Source organism: Pseudoliparis swirei, chromosome 1 (assembly GCF_029220125.1).
Source record: "Pseudoliparis swirei isolate HS2019 ecotype Mariana Trench chromosome 1, NWPU_hadal_v1, whole genome shotgun sequence".
Taxonomy (NCBI): Eukaryota; Metazoa; Chordata; class Actinopteri; order Perciformes; family Liparidae; genus Pseudoliparis; species Pseudoliparis swirei.
The window spans coordinates 10163546-10189444 of record NC_079388.1 but is presented as its reverse complement, the minus strand read 5'-3'; the positions used below and the strand labels follow the sequence as shown (position 1 = coordinate 10189444).

At 43.7% G+C, this 25899-nt stretch overlaps 1 protein-coding gene across 9 annotated transcripts in view; it reads left to right on the top strand.

Moving 5' to 3' along the window:
• LOC130207616 (potassium voltage-gated channel subfamily KQT member 4) overlaps positions 1-25899 on the top strand; it is a 48968-nt gene that overhangs the window by 7786 nt on the left and 15283 nt on the right. For all 9 annotated transcript variants that reach the window (XM_056436846.1, XM_056436762.1, XM_056436684.1 and 6 more), the window contains exons 2-3: positions 23403-23493; positions 25666-25792. In XM_056436846.1, the coding sequence (XP_056292821.1) occupies positions 23403-23493; positions 25666-25792 (218 nt within the window). The remainder of the gene's footprint in view (positions 1-23402; positions 23494-25665; positions 25793-25899) is intronic.

The window sequence follows — 25899 nt, the reverse complement described above, 5'->3', positions numbered from 1 at the left end:
GTCCTTTATCTGCTGCCATTAAGAGGTCATTTGTAATTTTCACCAGTGCTGTCTCGGTGCTGTGGTGTTTTCTAAATCCTGATTGAAATTTCTCAAATAAACTATTATGATGTAGAAAGTCGCACAACTGATTTGCGACCACTTTCTCAAGGATCTTGGAGAGGAAGGGAGGTTAGAGATCGGTCTGTAGTTAGCCAATACCTCTGGATCCAGAGTGGGCTTCTTCAGGAGAGGTTTAATAACAGCCACCTTGAAGGAGTGTGGTACGTGGCCTGTTAGCAGAGACACATTGATAATATCTAATAGAGAGCCGCCAATTAAAGGCAAAACGTCTTTAAGCAGCCTTGTCGGGATGGGGTCCAAGAGACAGGTAGACGTGTTCGAAGTAGAAACCGTTGAAGATAATTGGTCACGGTTGATGGGAGAAAAGCCCTCCAAATATACACCAGGGCATACAGCGGTTTCCAAGGCCATTCCACTTGAGGACAGATTGGCACTGGTTATGGGCAAGAGAATATTAATTTTGTCCCTAATAGTTAAAATATTTTCATTAAAGAAGTTCATAAAGTCATTACCACTGAGGTTTATAGGAATGCTCGGCTCCACAGAGCTGTGACTCTCTGTCAGCCTGGCTACAGTGCTGAAGAGAAACCTGGGGTTGTTCTTATTTTTTTCTATTACTGATGAGTAATAGGCTGCTCTGGCATTACGGAGGGCCTTCTTATATGTTTTAAGACTATCTCGCCAAACTAAGCGGGATTCTTGAGATTAGTTGAACGCCATATGCGTTCAAGCTTCGTGACGTTGCTTTAGTTTGCGGGTCTGAGGGTTATACCAGGAGCAAACCTCCTCTTCCTCACTGTCTTCTTCTTCAGAGGGGCTATCGAGTCCAGTGTCATTCTCAGAGAGCCTGTGGCACTGTCAACAAGATGATCAATCTGGGACGGACTAAAGTTAGACCAGGAGTCCTCTGTTATATTGAGACGTGGTATCGAATCAAATACAGAAGGAATCGCTTCTTTAAATTTAGCTACAGCACTGTCAGTTAGACATCTGGTGTAGAAACTTTTGACTAACGGAGTACACTCCGGTAGTATAAATTCAAAAGTTATGAGGTTGTGGTCTGACAGTAGAGGATTCTGTGGTAAGACGTTCAAATGCTCAATGTCAACGCCATAAGTAAGAACAAGATCAAGCGTGTGGCCAAAGCTGTGAGTGGGTTTCTGTACTCTCTGACAGAAGCCAATCGAGTCCAACAAGGAGATGAATGCAGCACTAAGGCAATCATTATCAACATCCACATGGATATTAAAATCTCCAACAATAATAACTTTATCGGTTTTAAGAACCAAACTTGATATAAATTCTGAGAATTCAGATATAAACTCTGAATATGGACCTGGTGGCCGGTACAGAATCACAAATCGAATTGGCTGTAGTGTTTTCCAGGTTGGATGTGAAAGACTAAGAACAAGGCTTTCAAATGAGGTGTAGTGTAATTTTGGTTGAGGATTAATTAATAGGCTCGATTCAAAGATGGCTGCTACTCCACCTCCTCGACCGGTGCCTCGAGGAATGTGAGTATTAATATGACTTGGAGGAGTCGATTCATTCAGGCAGACATATTCTTCATGGCTCAGCCAGGTTTCAGTTAGGCAACATAAATCAATGTGATTATCTGATATTAAATCATTCAGTAACACAGCTTTAGATGACAGAGATCGAATATTTAGGAGACCACATTTAATAGACCTATTTTGTTGCACTGCTGAAATAATGGTGTTAACTTGTATAAGGTTATTGTGTATGACTCCTCTACTGCTTACTTTTGATTTATTTAATTGAAGTGGCCGTGGGACAGACACAGTCTCTACTCTAGAGTCATGGGTGGGTAACTGCTCGAATGGAAGAGCAGAGAAGGGTGTTAAACTACAACTCTGCTCCCAGTTCCTGATCTGAACCCTGGGTTGTCATGGATTAAGTCCGGTGATCAACTTGGTCATATTCGCAGAAATGAGACGCGCTCCGTCTAACGTGGGATGAATGCCGTCTCTCCTCATCAGATCAGGTTTTCCCAGAAAGTCTTCCAGTTGTCTCGTAGCCCACATTATTCGCTGGGCACCACCTCGACAGCCAGCGGTTGAAAGGCGACATTCGGCTATACAATTCGTCTGTCTGCAAATTTGGGAGAGGGCCAGAGAAAATTACGGTGTCCGACAACGTCTTGGCATAAGCACACACCGATTCCACATTAATTTTAGTGACTTCCGACGGCGGGCTCGGGCGTCATTACCACCGGCGTGTATTACAATCTGACTGTATCTCCGCTTGTCCTTAGCCAGCAGCTTCAAACAAGACTCCACGTCGCCCGCTCTGGCCCCCGGGAGGCACACGACTCTGGTCCGCGGCTTCGCTATTTTCACGTTCCTGACTATAGAGCTCCCGATAACCAGGGTGTGTTCCTCAGCAGGTGTGTCGCTGAGCAGGGAAAACTGGTTCGAAACGTGAAGTGGTTGGTGCACAGCGGGCTTCTGTGTAGACTTACTACTCCTGCGAACAGTCACTGAATTGGGATGAATGAGTTCCATTAACGTTTAAGAACAGAAAGGATCTTACACATGTCTTCTGTAAAGACACATCAGTCGTGCAGTAACCTGTTCATTCTTCTCCCATAGAGCATCTTTGGCCTTTCTTTTGATTTGAGTGAAGGAGGAACCAACGTCCAGTTATCTGATGATTAGATTATGTCCAAAGTGACTGGGTTGGGCAGGAACTCGAAGAAGAGGATTTTGGTTGATTTGTGCTCTTGAGCTTTTAAAAACATCATTTTGGATACAGACACAAGGTCATTTATGAGTCAAGATGTATTGATGTCTTGCTGCTGCTGCTCCTTCCTGTGAGGATAACAGTTCATCAGGGAGAGAATAAAAATACATACCACCAACATGTTGGTGTCATTTCAAAGATCCTTCTCCTGCTTGGAAATTTGCTAAAAGCTTATTTGCCGTTCAGTTTGATTTTAAGTCACAAAGTAGAAGGAATACCGTAATAATATATAATTATAAGACTTTCCAAAATGGAAATGTGTGGGTAAATGTTTTATTTACATACTAAATTACACTATTCACACATGCCGTTATCTATCCTGGTGTTCAGCTTGGACTTGTCTCGGAGTCTTTCCCCCACGGTCCCACCTGGCCTGTGTGGTTGTCACAGTCCTGCTGAATGTCTAATTTCATGCCACGTGTCCTGATGTCACATTCTGCAGCGTTTAACCTCCTGGACTGCCCTGCTGTGGCTTTATTTCCCCACAGAGTGACTTCTGTGTGACACAGAGGACACACAGAAGGAGGAGGAGTCGAAGGGGGCTTGACTTGGCTACGGATGAATGATAAACATGATAATGTGATACTCTATCGACCGCTGTAGGAAAACTCTCTTTCCGCTTGTCCACTATCGCAATAGCAGTCCTGAAGCTGGAAGGGATCCAGTGTCTTGCTCAAGGGCACTGCGGCAGGGCAGATGCTTGCTAATGGGGATTGGAAAGCTACTTTAAAGTCAACAGGGAGATAAAAAGGTGGGAGGAGAGGTCAGGAGCATACAGTTTGTCCAGAAACAGTAAGAAAACATCCGTTGTGGAGGTGTTGATGGCTTAGTTGTCCTGCAAAGGAGGGAAGGGCTAATAACAGGACAAGTGATGTGTGCATGCAGGGGAAGGTTAAGAGAGGGGAATAGGAGTAAGATGGAAAGAGGGGAGAGTCGAGGTTGGTTGGTATATTCATTTCTCCTTTTGGGGCAAGATATGTCTCCCTGGAGAGGGGACGATCTGTCCTGGGATGGCCGAGCAGGCCTCAGGTTTCCAACCAATATCCAGCCCTGCTCAACTTTATACAGGAAAAGGACACACACACACACACACACACCATTGTCATGATGTTGTTTATTTAATTGACGGTGCAGAACACGTAAAAAGGCTGAAGGTGAAACATGCAAACACACACACACAGACACACACAGACACACACACACAGACACACACAGACACACACACACACACACACACACTCAGCAGAGACCCTGAGCCACAGACAATAGTCTTGCTTTATTCTCCTACAGATGGGTGATCAGCAGCGGTGTTGACACCATCTAATCTGCAGTAATCTGTGTTTATAAAATGTTATTGCAATTTGCATTGAGGCGGGCCAGGAATACTGTGGCATGGGCTCGGAGGGCTAAAGGGAAATGCCAAGAGTTTATTTTCACGAGTCAAGATCCGCTAAACATCAGATCTACTTTCACAGCCAGGAACAACCAATTTATGCAGAGCTGGCAATTCTGCTCAAGTACAGGAGCTGCAAATATTGACAAATTATGGTGTCATGTTCTTGAAGCAGTCATTCATTTAAACAAAATACCGTTGGTGGAGGATTTTAGTTAATATCTGGGGATTCGTTATGTTCTCAGGAGACTATATTGTTCAAACCACACATTCCTCTTAGCTGCTGACACATTTCCCTGAATACTGGGATGCTGAGTAGGTGGGATAACTTCAGGTTTAGGATACTAATAAACAACTACTACCAACATTTGCATGTGGTTGGGATGATTTGTTTCTGTGGAGGTCTCACAACACCAACATGTTAAAGCCTGTTTTCCAAAACTGGTTCTGATTCATGAATTATTTCATAGAAATGTTCTTTAACAATCAGGATTGATGAACCAAGCTGACATGTTAAACCATGTTAGCTGCTGCCTAACCAGCTCTCAGAAGAGAGATTAAACGAAACATCGGCTCCATTCTTTTGCTCACAACTTAAAAATGTAAACCTGTAAACTCGTTCGCTAGTTAAGTGAGATTAGTAATTTAAGGTATTAGTTTTTCTTCACTTTCTGTCCAAAACTAATCAAATTGTGTGGCTTCATTGCAAGACACTTTCCCCTGAAACACATCTCGAATGAAAAAAATCTGTGTGAGCAACATAAAGGGCACAAAAAACATGAAACGTCGTCAGACAAGATTCCACTGCACACGTTCAATGCAGATTTGTCTTGATTGATCAACATTACATTCCCTCTTTTTTCACTATAGATGCTCTGTGAGCTTTCTCTTGAAACTCTTTACTGCGCTGCCACCAACTTGGTTCTCTCACTGTCCTACTTTAATTCATGTTACACCGGGCTGTCGAAGCCCTGCAGCCCAACTGTTCGGTAAAACAGGACAATTAGGACTTTGGCGACGATAGACGGCATTGCGAGTAAAGTCTGACTCCTGTGAATGTCCATGTATTGTGTCACAAGCAGTGGGGGGGCACCCTCTTTATATGTGGAGTTGCCCCGCCAAGTGCGCCTCTATTAAATCTTACAATTCCAGAGAACTGTGCTCAGCTTGGGCACACTGTCACCATCTGCTCAGTAACCATCCCCGGCAGGATCCACACAACATCACGGTGATTGCCTCAAGAAATATCCGGGCTTGAATGGTTGGGGTAAGCAGGTGTTCGTTGGTGAGAGAGTGACGGAGAGTGCCTAGGAAGCCGGTCTGTGTGAAGGATCTCTGTGTGTTGCCAGCGGCTGCAAAGACCATAAGGAAATTCAGACAAACATCAGTAGCTCTAGCCTTAGCATTTCTTCCAGGAGCACACTTAACCCGTGGCCCTCCTGGCTGTCTACACCTGCACACCGTCGATTATAAGCTGATGCTGAATAATGTGGAAACTAACTGTAACTAAGCGCCACAATGGGCTATGTGGGAAAGCCCGCTCCATCCTCGCTCATTCACTGGTCGCCGTGACGATGACTCTGAGGCATTAAAGGGTATGTGATGGTGGATCGAAAGGTGACGATCCTGATGCAGGACGCGGATAGAAGTCTAAATAAAAGCCACAGGAAAGAAGTCTCCAGAGACGATATCAAATAAGTGGTAATGTAACTAATTCTTTGTTAGTAAGAATGATTTGAGCGATATGGATACAACCCTCTCCCAGGATGTGTGTTATTTCATATCTTTTGATTGATATATATTGTGGTATTGTTTTTTTTAATGGAAAATTGATTGATAAATTGTCTGTTTACAGCCAGACCAGCAAATAAAGTACCTAACAAATAAAAGGCACTTCATTCCATTGATGCAAACATCTTGGCACACATTTGTCCTGCTCATTGATCGACCCACAATGGCCTCACAACCAAGAAGTGCTAAATGGAGAGCTTTGGGATTGATGTTATGGTGAAATATTTCACAGTAAACGCATTAATAGGGTACATGTAGATAGTGTCATCGCACAACCACCATTTCTTGGGCTTGTGAAAACAAGTAGACGTGTATATTCAAGCTGTTAAAACTTTACAATATAAGCTTAAACGCGAGATAAAAGTGTCTCTGCAGAGGCTGGCTAGTCTCTTTGATGTGTTTACGTCCAAAACACTTCTGTATATCAGACTCTGTGTGTCTTTGGCTTGTTGTTTTTCTGGTCTTGGGTTTTATTGTCCGTGCGCGCGTGAGCATATAGTTTTCAGGATGAGGAGGCTGCATGACTGCGGGCGTACCTGATGTGTACGCCAGGTTGTCGAGGCATCCTCAGGTTATTTTATATTCCTTTGTATCTGCTTTACATCTTACTTGCAGTTTGGAGCAAACCTGGTTCTTCCTTTCTCTCGCCCCGTTCTCTTCTTGTTGTCTGTCTCTTGTCTCTCTAGATCCTGGGATAGCCCAGGTCTCTGTGTCTTGCTCCTGTTGTCCCTGCCTGGCTGCACCAGCAGGCAAGGCCCATCTTAAGTGTTGTTAAGATCATTTTAATTTATAACGGCAGTCACTATAAACATGTGAGGAAGCAGCGCCATGGAGACGGAGCTCAAACAGAATCACAAAGTGGGACCGTATTAATAAGGTCTGCCTTGCCTGCGGAAAACGCTTTGCAATATGTGTATACATAAACGTGTGTGTGTGTGTGGAGTGTGCATGCTGTCAGGTAAAGTCTTGATTGGCATGTGCACATTTGCAAACTGTGTGTGCATTCATGCATGTGTAGGTTTATGGAGTGTGTGTGTGTAAATGCCTGGCCAGTTGCATTGTGGGCAGAGCATAAGCAATCATGAAATGTTAACGACGGAGCCATAATTACTCTTGTGAGATTGTTTTTGTCTGTGCTCTGTCTCCTCCTCCTCTAAATGCCTTATTCGCACAATTGCTTCTCTTGAGCCGGTGTCGTTTCCTCTGTTCCTATGTGACGGTTACTTTTCCTTTCCTTTCGATGTATTATGCTTCGCTGTTTCCTCCGTCTGTTTCCTACCTTCTCCCTCTATTCCTCAACCAAACTTAATTTGTTCTCTTTATCTTTACCCTGGTTGCTCACGACATGAGGTCAGCAGGCTTCACCACGAAGAGAGGAGGAGAGGGAGCAACTTCCATCCTGCCCCTCTCCCCCGTGGCATCTGTTGCTGCTTCTGTTGCAGCTGTGTCCTCACACCTCACCAACTCACCAGATAATGAACAGAATGAACTGGATTGGTGATGAAAAGGTTTCAGTCGATGTCAAAACACAATTGTTTGTCGAAAATACTGAATTTATTTCGGCCAAATGTGAAATACAAACACAAACATAAAACTGCCACATCAAACTGTCTTCATTTCTGTATGTTATGATGTCATGCAGGAGTCTTGCCTGACTTTAAATCTTTTTTTACTCACTTTGCACAAAACAAACAAACAGCTGTTTAATGCTGCTCCACACACACACAAACACACACTAAATCTGTTTCCACATGCCGGCATCCATGTTCACTTTGCAACAGTGTGCGCGTGTGTGTGTGTGTGAGTGTGTGTCGGTGTCGGTGGGCCCTCTCTTCTCTTGGCCCCGAGATTAAAGCAATGTCAGCAAGTGTGTGATGAGACCTCACAGACGATACCTCATCTCTTGCTCTTTTCCATTCTGGCTCTCCTCCTCTCACTGTCTCCCTTGTCTGTCCAATACATTATTCAAACACCTCTTTCAGTCTCTTGTCCACCATTGTGTCTGACTGATACTCACTCCTTGTGGTCATTGCTCCTTTACTTTTCTCTTGACCCCCCTTCCTCCTCTTTCTAGCTACTGTAATATATATATATATATAAATATACATTCCCTATCTCTTCCTCTGTCTCTTCTTAGCGCTCTCTCTCTCTCTCTCTCTGTCTTTCCCTCTCTGTCTCTCTTCTTTCTCCTTTTGCTTAATATCATCGCTCGATCGGTCCAGCCCCCGGCTGCCAGACCTTGTAGTGTCCTGTGATGTCCAAATAATGTCCTGTGTCCCAGAGTGCACCTTAGACAAGGCCAATAAAATGGAAAAAAGTAGTACGGAGACATTCTGTCACTGCACAATCAAGTCGGGATGTAATGAGTGGGGCTTAGTATCAGTCATGATGCCAGTGCCACTCCCATGATTCCCATCATGTGAATGGAAGCTGTGTCCGGCCCACTGGTGAGCAAATCGCCGCAGCATTGCACAGCGATCATCAAATCTGCAGGTTTGTTTGTAAAGGTCTTCGGCCACACTGAAATGCCAGAACAATAGAAAATTAGAAGATCAAACCAAAGTTTAACACTTAAATGACTGATAACCGAGCGGGTAGCAGCAAGTTGGCTTCCTTACTTTTCAGACTGCGAGAACAGGTTTCTGAACAGGCTTCTTCCTCATCCTCACTAAAACCCATAGCTGCTGTTTAAAAAAACCAAAACACTGAGGAGAGTTTTCAAAAAGCTTTTATCAGTTATGTGAAATATCAGCATCGTGCTGATAGGAGGCAAACAACTGTTTCTCTAAATGTAAGACGCCTTGCTGGGGGATGTTTGCAGAGTGTCTAAAACCCCGTCACAGACGCTGGATTTGGGGGTGCTGCATCGGACACAGTTGGGAACAACTTTGCCGTAATGTGGCAAATTAGAAAATACTTTTGCTTTTAAAGGTGGTTGAATACTTTGTACAAACTCTTTTCAAGCATACTCTGACCTTTAGTATGGAAGTAGTCGATAATAATTTTTTGATTTTTAGAAAACCTTTATTTTATAATTAGCACAACAGAAAACAAAATGACTTCTAACACACACCATCAAACATAATTGCAGCACCATTCTTCAAAGAAATCATCCATGACGCTCATGCTCCTACAAAATAAACGAGAGTCAATCCAGACTTGAAGACAGGAAGTGCTTCCTGTCCGCTCCCTCTACTCTGCTCGTCCCTGCTGCTGTGGCAGGCCGGCTTGGCCTCTCCCACCACCTTCTCCAGGGTGGTGGTCCCAGAGGAGCACAGCATGCTGCTGGGCCCCGGTGTCGCTCTGTCCTGGACCTCCACCCGGGCCCCTTTCTCCAGAAGTTCCTCTAGCCAGTGCAGCGAGGCCGCTGGCTCCAGGCTCTTCCTCTTCAAAGAGTTCCACAGCTTACCGAAGCCTCCTCATCCTCACTCTGGGCATTGATGTCCTTCCTGATGTCGCACAGGATCTCCTTCAGCCTGTAGAACTCCCGCTTTGTGAAGCCTCCTCTGTCCTTCTTGGCCGTGAAGAAACCGGCTCAGATGTAGAACTTGTCTCTGTCTGGGAAGTGACCTTCCACCTTCACATCCCACATGTGTTTAGTCCTCCGGAGAAAGGACTGTCTTTGCTCTGCCCTGTAGAACAAAGACTCATCATCAGAGTCCTCCTCCGTACCGGACTTGGACTCTGTTCCCCTTCTTCTTGTCTTCCTTCTGCCCACCGTTACTCTCTTGGCCTGAGAGCTCTCACTGTCCTCTGCGCACTTCCTCTTCAAATGGGGAACTTTGAGGCTCTCCTCATCCTCCTCCATGTCCACCTCGCTTTCTGTCACCACAACATCCTTGACACTTGTCTCCCCCTCTTCCTCTTCCACTTCTTCTTCCTCCCCCTCCTCTTCCTCCTCCACACCCTGCTGGACACAACCAGTCCTTGTCTGCTCCCTCTCCTCACCCTGCTGGAAACCCCCCCATCCCCCCCCCGTCCCCTCCTGGTTCTGCCCCTCAGAAGCTGCTTTGCCAGTGTTCAGCTCAGCAGTTCTTTTCCTGGGGCAGTCCCTGGCCTGATGTACATACATACCACTAAATAACTTTCACTTTAACGAGGAAACCCACCGTTAAACAACAATATACCGCTCTCAGCTCACAACCTCCGTGCTCACGCTGAGAGAGAGAGAGAGCAATGAGATTCAGCAGAGGGATGAATAATTCAGAAGAGTGCTATCTCTCCTTCCTCTCTCTGCCCTGTCAACTAATAGGTTGTAATGAGTTAAAGAGCGGAGAGGGTGTCTAAGAGACCCACAAGTGATCCACTCTGCTTAAGCTACACTAAAGAAAGGAGACGGAGAGGACACGAGTGGAGGAGAAAGGAGAGAAGTTAGGGTGAGAATGGGAAAGTGAGTGTAAGGTAGAAACAAATGTAACACCAGTGATTTGAGTGGAGTAATGTTCAACATTATCTCTATGTAATTCAGTCATTAACTCCACATAATCAGTTGTTGTGATCCTAGTATCTTGAACACATAAGTTGACATTGCACTAAGTTATGTTTGACTTGGTATGAGGAGAGAAAGTGTAAACTTAACGAATACTCTTTATCTTGCTTCATGTTTGTTGTTTTCCACAAGGGGGTGTTGTCAGAGGGGAAGACGTAACACAACACTGCTCATAGATGAGATATTTATGACCCAAAATGTAGGCAAACAGAAGGCCATGTCCATGCTTTGAAAATGTACTTCCTGTCCTATATTCAGTCAGTGAGCAAGGGTCAACAGATTGATAGTTTTGCAGTTGTATGTGTTAGAAGTGGATGCAGCAGTGCATAAGGAGCAGTACACCCTTTACCCTACGACAAAATGTTATCTGTGCTCTTTTGCCCGCTGTCTTAGATGTTGTGCAGTGTACAAAGAATACAAGTGAAAAGCCTGCTCCACAGCCTTAAATTCTCATTATTGGCCAACAGGTGCGGAGCCCGAGGTTGTAAGTAGTCAGGGCTCAAACCGGCCCTAGGGTGGTCATACTTTGTTGTAGTAGAGTTGACATAATAAAGGTTTAGCTGATAAATGTGCTTCATTTGAATCAACGTTAATGTGGTCTTCAATACTCTGAATTGAATATTGGTACAATAGAAGACCATTTACCCAATATTATTAGATTTCTAAAGAGAAGTGTTGAATTAGTATTTGTATAAGTATTAGTAGTATAGAACATCACAATGTTAAGGCAGGTACATGGATGGCAAAATATCCCTAGTGAAATAACTTTTGCTCCACTCCTCTGCCCGTCTACTCAGAGAGACGGAGTATCAAGGTATTTTTAAAAAACTAAAAGTTTCGTGGCCTTTGATCCGTTTTGTGTTGTCTGCAGGGATTCACTGGATGATGGACTCCTTTCTCACGTAGCTCTGGACTCTGTTTTATGAATACACATAACATAACAGACACTGACAGTTTCACAAAGACACTCAAGCCGACCGGGATGGCATGCGGCATAGACCCCCCCCCCCCCCGTGTGATGTGACCTGGGTACCAGTGTTTGACTTCTGTCACGGCAGCGATAGCATAAAGGACAGATAGCGAAGCAGAACTCACCGCAGCAACTGCATGTCTGTCCCATACCAACGGACAGTTCACCATCAAAGAAGGAATTCCAGCTTTAGGGTCAAGGGGTCGTTGCCGTGGTTACCAGCTGACAACAGAGTGGCAATACTGCAGAGATAGTTTGCTTTAAAAAGATTTTACAGGGTACATGCGTTGACTTTACTACTTAGTTGACGAAGAACTCAGTTCTCCAAATTGACTACATTGTGCATCTTCACTCCACCATTTAATTCTAATTTATTTTCTCCATTATATAGTAACTTTTTTCATTCTCTTTACTGTTGAATAAAGACAAAACACAATACAGTGTGAGTTGTTCTCATTCAGCCTTGTTTAGTTACTGTTGGTCTACACAAGCCATTACGATTAAGTATTTCTCCAGTTCAATTCAATTCAGTTTTCAATTCAGTTTATTTGTATAGCCCAATTTCACAAATTACAAATGTGTCTCAAAGTGCTTTACAATCTGTACACATAGACATGTGGGAGCACAATGGGAAGAGTCTGACTGTTTAGCTATTAATATTTAATGTTTGTGTAGTAGTTAGATGAAGACACCGTTCACTCAGGTTCTTTTGACTGACAGTAAACTGCCTGGTCTCGATATAAGAAGATATTTCCGTTAGGGATGTCCTTGTGGTCTGGGTCGTGTGCCATGTGGATTCCCCGTCCATGATTTTAAGGAAACTGTTCTCTATCAAATAACAAAAAATGTCAGCGATAAATATTTTGTAACTGTCAAATTGTATTGATATCCATTTTCGTTCAGTCTCTATTGTCCTTGTCTTAAACACAATTGTCTGACCTTAACATATGTGGCACAAACAGCATCACCACACTATTCAGATGGGGTCAGAGGTTGTTTTCCCACGGTTCATTAAATGCCCTCAAACCTATATTAGTAACGGTGACCTGAACATTACCATAACCATGTTGACTCTGTAAAACATGTCAGCTCCTCCTCGAGCGCCGCTGACCGGCTCATTTTCTCACACCCGTTGCCTTCAAACTGTTGATCCCGATCCCATTAACCCTGAGTAAAATGCTACAGTCACCACTTTCTCTTTGTTGTGTTTCAATCCTCGAGAGATGCCCCTGACCCGCTGCAATCCATCACTGGAGATCCCCGCTGCTATGGTAACAAGATTAGACCTGCAGAGTAATGATGATTGGCCTGAAATTCAGGTGGGTTTCAGCTCCCAAAAACCTTTGGAAGTCACATGGCAGGTCTGCTGGTATGTCTTCAAGTTGTAGTTTTTAAACTAGTGCAAAATACTTTGATACAGATACAACCTTATATTTAGAGGTACCAAGTATTCTGCCTCCTATTAGGTCTCAACAAAGACTCGTCCCCAAACTCCAGCCCTGCTGATCCGAGCTGTGTGAAGGTTGAGCTCACTCGCTGGTTCAATGGTGAAATGTCAGCGCTATACAAGCACTCTGGTGTGTGAAGTGTACAGCTACTATAGGGGTCTGTGGGATCTGTGCTAATTGGCTAGCTGGTGCGAACAATACCACAGCTAAATGTCAGAGCGCTCCCAGCACTTCGCCTCCACCCTGGCCGCATCTCCGAGGCAGCTCGGTGCCGACAAGTCCACCAGTAGCAAAGAGCAGAAGGAAGAAAAAAAAGCAGCAGAAACAATGGAATGCATCCGTATGATTTGTGTTGGGCCGCAGTGGGAGGATGTGTGTGTGTGTGTGTGTGTGTATTTGTGCAGGTCGTTGTTTACGCCTGACGATAACATCTTTACGATGGTCACCATTTCTTCCAGCTTAGTGGACAACTGATGACAATATTGTGCAAATAAATCCAACGGTTTTATTTTACGTCATCACACACATTTTCTATGATATATGTGGACAATTTCACACTGAATTGTCCTGATGTCATAAAGTGCCTCTGTCAAGCAGCACCAATCAGCAAGAAATTGTGTGTAATTACTATTAATCAAGTTCCCGTTAGGCGCACGCACGCACACATGCACGCACACGAAGCCTTCCCCATTGTGGATTTATCCTTCCTCTGAGGTGATACTTTCATTCCGCCCCATTTACTGGTGGGATGTGAGACCACACTGGACATATCCCCTGAGTCTCTAACCATCGGCTCCACAGAGTCACGTCACTGAGGCTCAGAAAACCTCCAGTTTTAACACACATTTATTTGTCTGTGTTTTGAGAAGCTATGAAATGCTGGTTGGTTATGATACATACATCTGGCTGATGAGAGCAGGGCTTTGTAATACTCATGACGCAGGTATAAAAGAGACAATAACACCTGAAATCATAGGCCAAAGCAATCCTTCGTCTGTAGTTTTTTATGTCCTTTTTGACTAAATTACATGACAGAGTATCAGTGTGTACAGAATCACAAATGATGTTCCTCTACTCTGTTCCTCTAAAATACACATTTCACTCATTATTTACAACTTTATATTCCTTTTCTTCAAATGAAAGACATTCAGCTTTTCTTCCAGGATTCTCTTGATACTTGTGGACTGATGTTCTGCAACCCAAGATAATTGTTACTTGTTCCCGTTGTCATTCAAATACCGACACCTTGTCACATCCCTCGGCAGCTGATAGCAACGCACGAGGCCCCCTCAAGTGTCTGTGAGATGCAACAGGCTTTCAAGTAACGACAACGTAAACCCATCCGCGTCATGAGAGACAATCAGGGGAAAGTATAAGGACTGAAGTGACTATGGGTCAGTGGGTAGCAGGTCCGTCTTTCAATCAGGGGGTTGGAGGTTCAATCCCCGGCCTAGTCGATGTGTCCTTGAGCAACACACTTAACCCTGAGTGTCTCCCTGTAGCTGCGTCTCCAGTGTATCAATGTAACAGGATTGTAAGTTGCTTTGGATAAAAGCGTCAGCTAAATGACATGTAATGTAATGAACAAAGCCACTGATTGGGAAGGTCAAATGGACACAAGACTGTCCACCAGGAGGCCGGTGGTTGAGACCAGTGTTCTCTTGAATTTACGTTTCTGATGTTTGTGAGTTGTTTTTCTATGTTACGATGTTTACCTAGTTTATGTTTTAGTCCAACTATTTGCGGATTTGTGTGCTCGTTGGATTATCGGTTTCAGGACGTTACAAAACGTCTCCGTGGTTTTCACAGTTTCTGGCCACTGGTCCCTTTCATACAGTGCATGCTGGGATTGATCCCAGCCCCCCTTCATCATAATGGATACAGTTTCTGATGGATATCGTCTAGCTTGTTTGTAATCAAAACATTGAATTGCATATTTTATACTGTTGTTTATGTTGTGGCGTTTATGGGTTGGTGTTTAAGGCGCTGACTGCCGTTGATAAAAGTGAAATAACTTTCCCTGGTTTCTTGAATAACATGTTTTAAAGACACTGTATTCAGGAAAATTGCTTGTACAGTTTAACTAAGAAAAGGACATGTAGTGTTTTCTGTCCTGCTTGTGGACTAATTAATTGTGTTTTTATAATGCCTTGAAACTATGGAAACAGACGGACCCGAAAGACCATTAAAATGTAGCTATTGAACACTTGGAATTCATAAATTGTTTTGAGTAATTAAGCCTCATTCTCTAGAAATGAGTCGCTGAAATGTTTCTTTGTATTGGTTGAAGGCACCAATAAATCACTGAAATCCTCACAGCTGCTTAAAAGACTCAAGGAACTTTGTTTTGCAGCACTGCAGTCTGAATCCATTCCATTGTGTGTGTGTGATACTTCAATATCACAGTGTGTGAGGGTCAGGGACACACACCCAACCAGCAGCAGAAGCCTTTTGTTTACCTGGTGTTTTATGCAACCAAAGGATTAGTTTCAATGAATCTAAAGTAGAGAATAAAGGACTCTATTATGATGTAACATTGGCTGACTGTGTGCAGGCACAGTGTGTGTTTGTGTGTGTATGTGTAAATGGATACTTTCATTGCTGGTGTGACTGGGAATGACATTCTCCAGCCAGGAAAATGTATCAGTCTAATTGGCACTCTGTTTGAAATGCATCATCTGCAGACAGACAATGGAACTGTGCAGTCTGTGGCTCTTTGGTGTGTGTGTGTGTGTGTGTGTGATCGTCTGAACAGTAGTAGTGTGCCTGTGATGGAGTGCGTGTGGCACTTCCGTGGTGTGTGTGAAGAGCCTGTTTATGTAATAAAGAAAATTATTTGTGTGGAGGTGTCCGTTAGTGGCGTTTGTGATGCAAGGCTGCCACGGCTGCTCCTTTGCGACACAACACTGTTATGTCAATAATTAGTCTATTCACGTAATATTCCTGAAGGTTGTGGCATTCAGAGGAAAACACACTCATTCTTCTCATTTGTACTCTCTTATGTACACGCTCCTCCTGGAGCATGCGCTAGTACTAGAGCACCGGAATCGCTCACTCAGCTTCTTCCCTCATGAAAAAGCACTTTTCATGTCAGATTTGTTTGTGGGTTTGGTTTTTGTTCCCGCTGTGAAAAGTTTGCTGTCCCAGGAGAAGAAAAAGGAGGAAGAAGAATACATGGAAATGGAGGAGGAGGAGGAGGATGAGGAGGAGGGGACGGGGGAATAACGGGCCGGGAGACTGGCCTGTTCGTGCTCTGCAGGTATACCTGCAGAACACATTTTGCCTGCAGTCGCTATTTAAGGAGAGAGAAACGCTATTAATATCTTTCTACTGTTTCCACCTTTCTCCTCTCCCTCCCTCCTTCCCCTCTGCTCACGACATACTCACTCGTCTTCCTCACTCGCCGCTTACTCTGCCCGTTCCTCCCCCTCCGGACGGAGCTCAATAGTTCTTCTCTTATGTTACGCCTCCTCGCTTGTTTGTTAGCGCTTAGCCTCTGTTAGCATTGTCAATGGAAGTGTGTGACTGTGTGTGTGTGTTGCACCTTTGTAAACACAGTAAGTTTATCCTTTCCAGGGTGAAATCTAATATTGGTTTATACATATGTCTTTCAGCCTCGGCTTTAAATATAGCTCATCAGAATCAGAATTGTATTTATTGCCAAGTAGGTTTTGACCTACCTGGAATTTGTTCTGGTGTATGGGTGCATACAGTGAACATAAAACATAAAAACATACAAACATGTTCTAATTGAGCTTGTTTGGTACGTTTGTTGAAGCAGATCTATGTGTTTACCTGTGTGTGTCCTTGTCACTGCATGTGGGAGTTCAATAATTGGACCGTTCTCTTTATGTTTGCGTGTTTGTGCAACTGCAGCATGTGCAACAATGGCGGGTTAATTCTTTAATTCCTGAATTTCTGAAAGCGTCAGAGCCTCATTGATCAGGGCTGGCACCGCACATACACGTACAGGTACAGGTACAGGTACAGGTACAGGTAAGTGACATGACGCCATGCAAGGCTCTTTCACTTCATGTCCAGCTTCCTCCCTCACTTACTCTTTCTTTTCTCTGATTTTCGTTTTTTACTCTCTTCACAGCATCATTCTTTCTTTCTCTTTGAATCGTCGACCATCTGTCTTCACGTCTTTCTTCCTCAGCTTCCTCTGTTTCTCCCGATCTCCCCTCTCAGTCTTCTTTGTCGCCCTCTCCTCTCCCCTGCCTCCTCTGTTGTGTGTAACTCATTGCTGCTTTATCATCCAGTGGTGATTGAATCAAAGGTGCACTCTCCCACAGTCCAGCTCCACTTCACCGGCATGGAAACACGTTCAGAAACACACTCTGTGTGATACGGCAATACACAATGTCATATGTGTTAGCACTGGTTACGCCTATTTATCTCAATCAAATATTTTCACAGGCCAGTCTAAGTAATGTGAGTTCTCCCATCTCACTTATGTACGATGATTACAGGAAAACAGCAGTAAAAGCCCCCGGCCCAGCTTCCATTAGAAGCAATCTGGCTGCCCCGTGAGGCTGTGTACATGTATTTGTTGTCAGCCCTGTGGAGCTTTACAGGCAGTCAGCCAAGTTGTATGCACTTATACAAACAGCCTTGTGGTGTGAAGCGTTTCAGAGGAGAGATGCTGTGTCTGGGATGGGAATGAGCAACACTTGTACAGCACGGATGAAGACTTATGTGTACTCTTTCTTCTTTCTTTCTGCCTCACAGTGATTGTACCTTTCCTCATTCTCCATAGTGTACATGAGACAAATTACACTTGGACGACTTTTCTTTAAAGAAAAGTCATATATTCTGTGTTTAGCAGAGCAGAGACAGCCTTACAGTAAACATCTTGAGCAGCTGACTTACATTTTATTTATTGAATCCTGACGGCCATGACCAGTGGTGCATCTGCACATCAACATGTCCATTTAGAAAGACACAGGCTTTGACTCCACGTCCCCATCCCTTCACTCCAGGCCGGGTCACATGTTATCTTGTGTTGAACACGCACAGCCGCGGCATTGTCATCTTTATTTCTCACAGATATTGAATGATTTATATTATTGACACATGAAAGCAATATTTATGCTGATATTTAAGTCCTGTCATCTGTAAATCATAAATTGGGAAATCCTTTCCAGATGTATTTATTGAGGAATTTCAATATGAATACATTTTGTTGAGGCACCTCAGTAAAGCACTCAGGGCTGAGCAGGTTTTTTCCCCGATGTCCCGTGAGACCAACCTTGCTGATTTGGTGGATTTCCACTGATGCTTTGGTTTTAATTGACACTTCCCTGAAAGGAGGGAGGGATGGGGTGCTGGGGTGAAAGTGTGCCCTCAGCAGAAATGTGCTTACCTCCTCACACGCATCGGGCATTGGCCTAAATGTGTTCTCAGCCGTTTAATCTATGTATCTATTTATTTATTAATGTATTTGTTTATTTGCTCATTGTATTCACTGGGAACAACAAGGCAACGTCTTGCCGGATGTTCCCAGGTCACTTATCTACTTGCAGTACGAGGAGCTACCGCTGGACATCGTGATCCAAGGGGACAACATGAGTGGATTAGCATTCATAAATGATGTTGAGGTCGCTATGCTTAAACCAAGAACTCATATTAGGTTACATCTTGGGTTTAGCTTGTGTGTTCAGTAGCAACCAATACTGAGGCCTGAGAGATGGATTATCATTTTGGTTTTGATGGTTTGAAGTAACAAGAATCAAATTATAGAATACAACCCACTTTATTCCATAAATGCCAGAAATACCATATCGATAATCCTCAGTCATCTTTGTCTTGATGCAACTTTATACGTCACTTCAAATGACACCGGACACTGACATGTACTTGGTTGGAGGACTTTAATATACAGGACATGGTGGCAATTTACAGCCACATGTGAATTTGGCATATTGTGATTTGAGCCTTTTGGTCTGAATGAGAGGACGTTTGAGGGCTTTGGTAAACGACACCCAACACATTTCTACATTGTTATTATGCAAACTGGCTGCACCAACAGATGTTGTGACCCGTGCTTGCAGTAACTCACTGCGGTGTTTTGGAGCGATATAATTACATTCAGGTAAATGTAGAGTTTCTTTCATAACTTATTTCCACGGGAATGTTGCGTCTGCATTTTGTAAAAGCCGAGCTGTGGATATATGGGACTTGTTTCCTGTCATAAAACACAAGTCGGTGAAAGAAACCACCTGAGATGCTGCCCCAACTAATCACCTCCTTATGGAAATCCACACAGCGCTTTAAATTAATTGAGAGGAAAAAGAGCGACAGTTCAGTCAGCACATTCCTCATGTGATGAATGACCGACAGGCGTTGTTTGCAGAGAGTTACCTGAGTGTGTTTCACAAACTAACTCCGCTGTGGCTGAAACACAAATCCTCCTGCTTGCAGATATACAGTAGTAATCTGAGGATGTCTGCTTATTCACGCGTGGTGTAAGGTGCTTTCTAGATTTCTAAGATCGACTTACTCTTTTTGTGTCTTGTTATCCGGGGGACTATTCTGATCATAGGTTTCACTTCCTCCTCGGTTTTCTCTTCGACTGTTTTCAATTAAACCAACATCTTTTCAAATGAAGGTCCCTGTGGGGAATCTTATCAAATGTGCATCAATTTAAGGGTTTCAGTTACAAGTTTCACTTTTGGATTTATTTTCTGGAAATTTTTCCGTGAAATTAAAGATTACAATTTACACACTGTCCAGTATTTGTTTCGCAGCAGCTGGTGCTTTGTTGAGTTGAATACCTTTTTAAAGCAGCTTTTATTTCATGATGTTGGTTATGCACCTGATACAAGTAATGAACCAACATGTAACGTAGGTGACATAGTTAAGTACGTTAAGTACGTTAAGTTTGATACATAGGTTAAAATAACTCAACTCTGACATTTGCTTTCTAAGTCAAAGTCCAAATTCAATATATGACTCACCAACTTTTCGAAAAGACACACACTTTCCTACACAACACACCAACTCCACCAAGACACACACCCTGAGATAACTTCTACAGTTATATTTCTAGTACTACTATATTTTCCAAAATGTATCCAACATTTGTTGCTTTTCAGTCAACACCTCTTTCCCACTTTATAATAACGACCACCCATCACACACTTTTGTACTTAAACTAAACTGTGACAACGTTAACCTCAAGTTTAAAACTTGAGGACATGTCCATGAGGCACGCTGATCTCCTGCTCTGGCGGGGCCGTATTAGAGGGCAGGAACAAGGAAGTACTGGTAAGTTACATTACATTACATGTCATTTAGCAGACGCTTTTATCCAAAGCGACTTACAATAAGTGCATTTCAACCTAGAGTACAAACTAAGAACAACAAGAATACAGGAAGTAACATTTCCTCAACATAGTCAAACTACTAAAGTACCATAAGTAAGAGCTATTTAAGTGCCACTGAAGTGATAATCTGTGTTTTAATATAGTCGGAAAAGGTGTGTTTTCAGTCTCCGGAGGAAGATGTAGAGACTTTCTGCTGTCCTGATGTCAGTGGGGAGCTCGTTCCACCACTGAGGAGCCAGGACAGCAAACAGTCTGGATTTCGAGTGATTAGCTCGAGGTGCAGGAGTCACAAGTCGATTGGCTGTTGCCGAGCGGAGCGAACGTGTCGGGGTGTACGGTGTGACCATATCCCGGATGTAGACGGGGCCCGATCCGTTCAGAGCACGGTACGCCAGAACCAGTGTTTTGAAGCGGATGCGGGCAGCCACCGGTAACCAGTGAAGAGAGCGGAGGAGCGGAGTGGAGTGGGTGAATTTCGGGAGGCTGAAGACCAGTCGAGCTGCTGCATTCTGGACGAGCTGCAGAGGTCAGATAGCCTTAGCGGGTTGACCAGCCAGGAGGGAGTTGCAGTAGTCGAGGCGTGAAATGACCAGAGCCTGGACCAGAACCTGTGCCGCCTTCTGAGTAAGAAGAGGACGTATTCTCCTGATGTTGTGCAGCATGTACCTACAGGAACGTGTCGTCGCAGCGATGTTGGCCATCAGGGAGAGTTGACTGTCTAGTGTCACCCCGAGGTTCCTGGCAGTCAGGGTAGGGGCCAACACAGAGCTGTTGAAGGTGGTAGTCAGGTCATGGGTGGGGGAGCCTTTCCCTGGAAGGAATAGTAGCTCGGTCTTGTCAGGGTTGATTTTCAGGTGGTGAGCAGACATCCACTGAGAGATGTCGGTCAGACAGGCAGAGATTCGCGCCGCCACCTGTGTTTCGGACGGTGGAAACGAGAAGATCAGTTGGGTGTCATCAGCATAGCTATGGTAGGAGAAGCCATGCGAACGAATGACAGAGCCGAGAGAATTTGTGTACAGAGAGAAGAGGAGGGGACCCAGGACGGAGCCTTGAGGAACCCCAGTAGTGAGAGGACAAGGATCAGACACAGATCCTCTCCAACTGACCCGGTAAGTGCGGTCGTTAAGGTAGGAAGAGAAAAGAGCGAGTGCAGTGCCTGAGATCCCCAGGTCCTGAAGAGAAGAGATAAGGATCTGGTGGTTCACGGTGTCAAATGCTGCAGAAAGGTCTAGAAGGATAAGGACAGAGGAGAGAGAGGCTGCTCTAGCAGTGTGAAGCTGCTCAGAGACAGCAAGGAGGGCAGTCTCTGTCGAGTGGCCGGCCTTGAATCCAGACTGGTGAGGGTCAAGAAGGTTGTTACTGTGGAGATAGGAGGACACTTGGTTAAAGATAGCTCGCTCCAGAGTTGATCGCATTACTAATCGCAAAGAAAGAGCACCATTGTGTGAGACCATGGGATTTGGTTCAGCGTCCCTACAAGTGTTCTCTAACTTTGGGCTCTGACATCTCGACCAGCTGGACCAGCAGCTGGCAGCTGGCTAATCCCGCCGCGCTGTTAGCGGTTCACGTGGCACAGAAGCAGGAAGTGCTGCTGTGTGTTAGTGTGCTCCCTTCCACTCTCGCTTCTTCTTTTACCCAACATGCTACAGATATGTTGTTACGCTGCTGGCTTGTTGGGACACCCAACACAACAGTAAACGACATGTTAGGGCTCTGACTGCTTCGTCTAAAACTAATCTGAGCAAAAGCAAGCTTATTTATTTAATGCGAATGCAAAGTCCTCTTGTTTTGTAAACTTGTTTTTAGTCACATTAAAAAGTAGATACATCTAAAAGGTAATGCCATCCATCCATCCATTCATCCATCCATCCATTCATTCATCCATCCATCCATTCTCATCCGCTTAGTCCGGGGTCAGGGGCAGCAGACCCTGCAGGCTGACCCAGACTTCCCTCACCCGCAACATTTTCCAGCTCCTTCTAGTGGATCCCACTTCATAATAACTACTACCCATCATCTCACATGAAGTTGATGTGATAAGTAACACAAAACTAAAAAAGAACAAATTATAAAATATAAAATAATACGACTGATACCTTTATTGACAAAAGAAATCCCCAAATGGGCTCTTACATCCTAACTGTCTGAAATGAAATACTTCCTGCAAAACCTCACTGCTGTCTGGTACCTCCTTTAATCTCGCTGTCAAACATCTCACAATAACCTTTTTCATTGTTTAAGTGGGACAGAGTTTGGCAGCTCCCTCATAAGTGTAAGCATTTCTCTTTTCAGCAGCACTATTTCCAACATAAATGTTTTTACTTTGAAATTGTACTTAATGCATCATCCTCAGTTCATTTGAGGTAAGTCTGTAACCTGTCCCTAAAAAGATCTGACTACAAGAGAACTTGCACGTCTTTAATAATAATTACACTATGAACTAGAAATGTATGTGAGAATAGTTTGGGCAATTTAAAGTTGTTCCTCAACCGAAGCTAAAGGACTTTAATGTACGTTGTTTTGAACCCCAGTTAACGAGAAACTGTCCAGTCGAGACTCTTTTTCTGTGTCGTGGAGGAGACAAAGTGTTTATACCAACTTGAAAGCATGAATTTATGTGGTGTTTTATTCTGGAGTAGTTCTCTAACTGAAGTGGCCATTACGTGGGCCAATCATTTGTTTCCCAGTAGAGCTGCAGGATCCCAGTCTTCATGGGAAAAGAAGTACCAGTCATCTACATGTTGCTTTTGTTCATTTTAACAGAGATCCTGCTTCACACTTTAAAATATAAATGACTTCAGTCCATATATAGTTGCTGCATGTCCAGTCGTGTGTATCCATAAAAAAACAAGATCATTTTACATTCAGTCACATAAAACAAAGAAACTTGGTGACACTCTTCTGATTCTTGAGCAACTGACCATAGTGGACTTGGCATGCCGTGCTTGTATTGCGTAACAATTATTTTCCTGCTTATGTTTAATGTAATTTTTCTCAGTTGGTTAATTACTCAGAGTGAACAAAGCATATTTGAATGAGTTGTATTTAATGCATTTTTTTTTCTTCCTGCAGAGATTTCTGAAACCCAGCAGTGTAATTTCTGACGAATGTGTTTTGAAATGTGTTTTCTGACCGGTGTGTGACTGTGTTTCAGTTTTCTGCTGGTGCTCAGCTGCTTGGTGTTGTCTGTGTTCTCCACCATCCCCGACCACCAGCAGTTTGCCAACCAAGGCCTCTTCATCCTGGTACGACCTTTTCTCTCTCTCCTCTTCGCTACACACATGCACACATACGACTTCAGCATCCGTACACCTTCCTTTTGTCCACGCCATCTCCCTGACTGAAGAGCATTCATATGTGCTTGCGTACGTGTTGCTTTGTTGGCCAGCGGAGGCACAGACAGCCATGATGTAAGCAGGTGGGAGGATTCAGGTGTTGTTGACTGTGCAGGAAATCACAGATACACACAGTTATCTTAATAGCTATCCCATAAATCCCCCTCTTACTCAGAGTTCCAGTTGCTTTAGTGAAAAGTAATGGTGCTCGCTACTCCTTCTTAACCTGACTCGTCCTCTTTAAGCCTCCCTACCCCCCACCCCCCTTTTTCTCCCACCATCCTTATCTTTACGTGCTATTAAATGATCAGACTCTTGCCTTTCACATTCTTTCAGTTCACTCTTTTAATCAATCATTAGCAAGAAATCAGCTATTAGTGGACTTTAATTACACGAACATGGGCCTTAATGACGGATTGGTTCAGTGCACCTTAAACTGCCCGTACAGTCGAGAAACCTGAAAGTAAGAAAGACATCATGAAAAATACTAACAGTGAGGAGTGTTTACAGGCTGAGAGTGTTATGACATCTATTTCCTTTTTATCTTTTATTCAATATAACAGCATAAAGTTCTCACTTTGTAACATTTCAACCTTTATTTTAGCAGCCAGGAGAAATTATGTTATGACCAAGATGTAAAAACTTCTTCATAGGCTAGATCAGCCATTCCCAAAGTGTGGGCCGCGAGAGGTCATTTAAAATAAATAAATAAAATGTTTTTAATGTTGTCTGTATTTTACTTAAAACGATTGATAATTGATAAGATACAAAACGTACATCTTTTTCTTAGTTTAAGTATTATTTGAACAATTCTAGCGGCACATTAGTTATGTGAAACATTAATTGATGAAGCACAAACAATTTAAACGAACAGATTAATAAAACAATAAGGCTCTCGCTCGAAACGGCTGCTCTTGTCCGCCTGTCGTTATTCAACGAAAGGCGCTGCCAAACAAAACAATGTCCAATGGGGCGCCCTCTTGTAGTATGAAAAGTAAATATATATGAGCTCCGGAGAAAATGGTATACAAAACATACATTGTCGGTTAATACATTTTTAATCGGTTAAATTCTGAAGGTCATTTAATCATCCCTAGTTTATGTTTTGATCAGAGTTGTGATCAGCGCCGCCCCATCATAATGCGCTTACTGCGCTTAGGGCACCAAGTCCTGAGGGGGCACCACAAAATAAGCGACTAAAAAAAATCCTCATAGTTATAATAATTATAATGCCGATATTATTTCAGTCTAGAAATATTAGGCGCCTTTTAGGCATGTATATCACAAAACAGGCAGAACAAGATATATATTTAATCGCTCAGCACCCCCATTAACACTTCTCGGGTCGCATCGCTCTGCCGTGATGCGACACTCACGAGCACACGCTCACTAGCACCCCCTGAACGCGCCGTGGGGGCCGCAGACGATTTTCAGATTTCAAATTGGGCCGCGGCATTCTTGAGTTTGGGAACCGCTGGGCTAGATCATAGACTAGATCATAGACTAGATCTTAGACTAGATCTTAGCACATGTACATAACGTAAAGAATATGCAAATCAGTATTTACAACAGATTGAGAAAGGAGTCCCCGTCTCTCGTGTCCTGTTTCCCTGCACTTCCTGTCCCTGTGATTGTCTGCCCTGTCCCTGATTGTTTACACCTGTGTCCAATCACCTGCACCTTCCCTGTGTATTTAAACCCTGTTTGTCTCATTCACCACTGTTGGCATGTACTGTTTAGTTTGTGTGTGTTTGACCTGTTATTTTGAGGAAGAAGATTAAAGTTTCTGTGGAACGTTGTTGGTGTTCGGGTCCTCTCTCTCGTTACAACAGTTGTGACACTTCCATGCTCGCTTTTTAACTCTTTATTCTGCCATATTCACATGGATGTTTACTTCAAACATAACTAATATCTTTTCTGTTGAGAAATTGATATACATACTAAACAACTGATATATATATATCCCAAAAAAATTCATGGGTAGGTGGAGGAACATTTGTTTGGGTGATCTGGGAAACTCTATGCTCACTTGACTGCTGTACGTCACTGACCTGTGTGTGTGTGTGTGTTTGTGGTTTGTAGGAGTTTGTGATGATCGTGGTGTTTGGGTTGGAGTACTTCATCAGGGTCTGGGCAGCTGGCTGTTGCTCCAGATATCGTGGATGGAAGGGACGACTGAGATTTGCCAGGAAGCCTTTCTGTGTCATAGGTTGGTTTGTGTGTGTGGTACACAAACTTACGTCAAAGTGCTGTGTGTGTTCATCAGAAAGTTGAGTCCTTACCTCTTCTCTGTGTGTTTCCTTTCTAAACATCTTC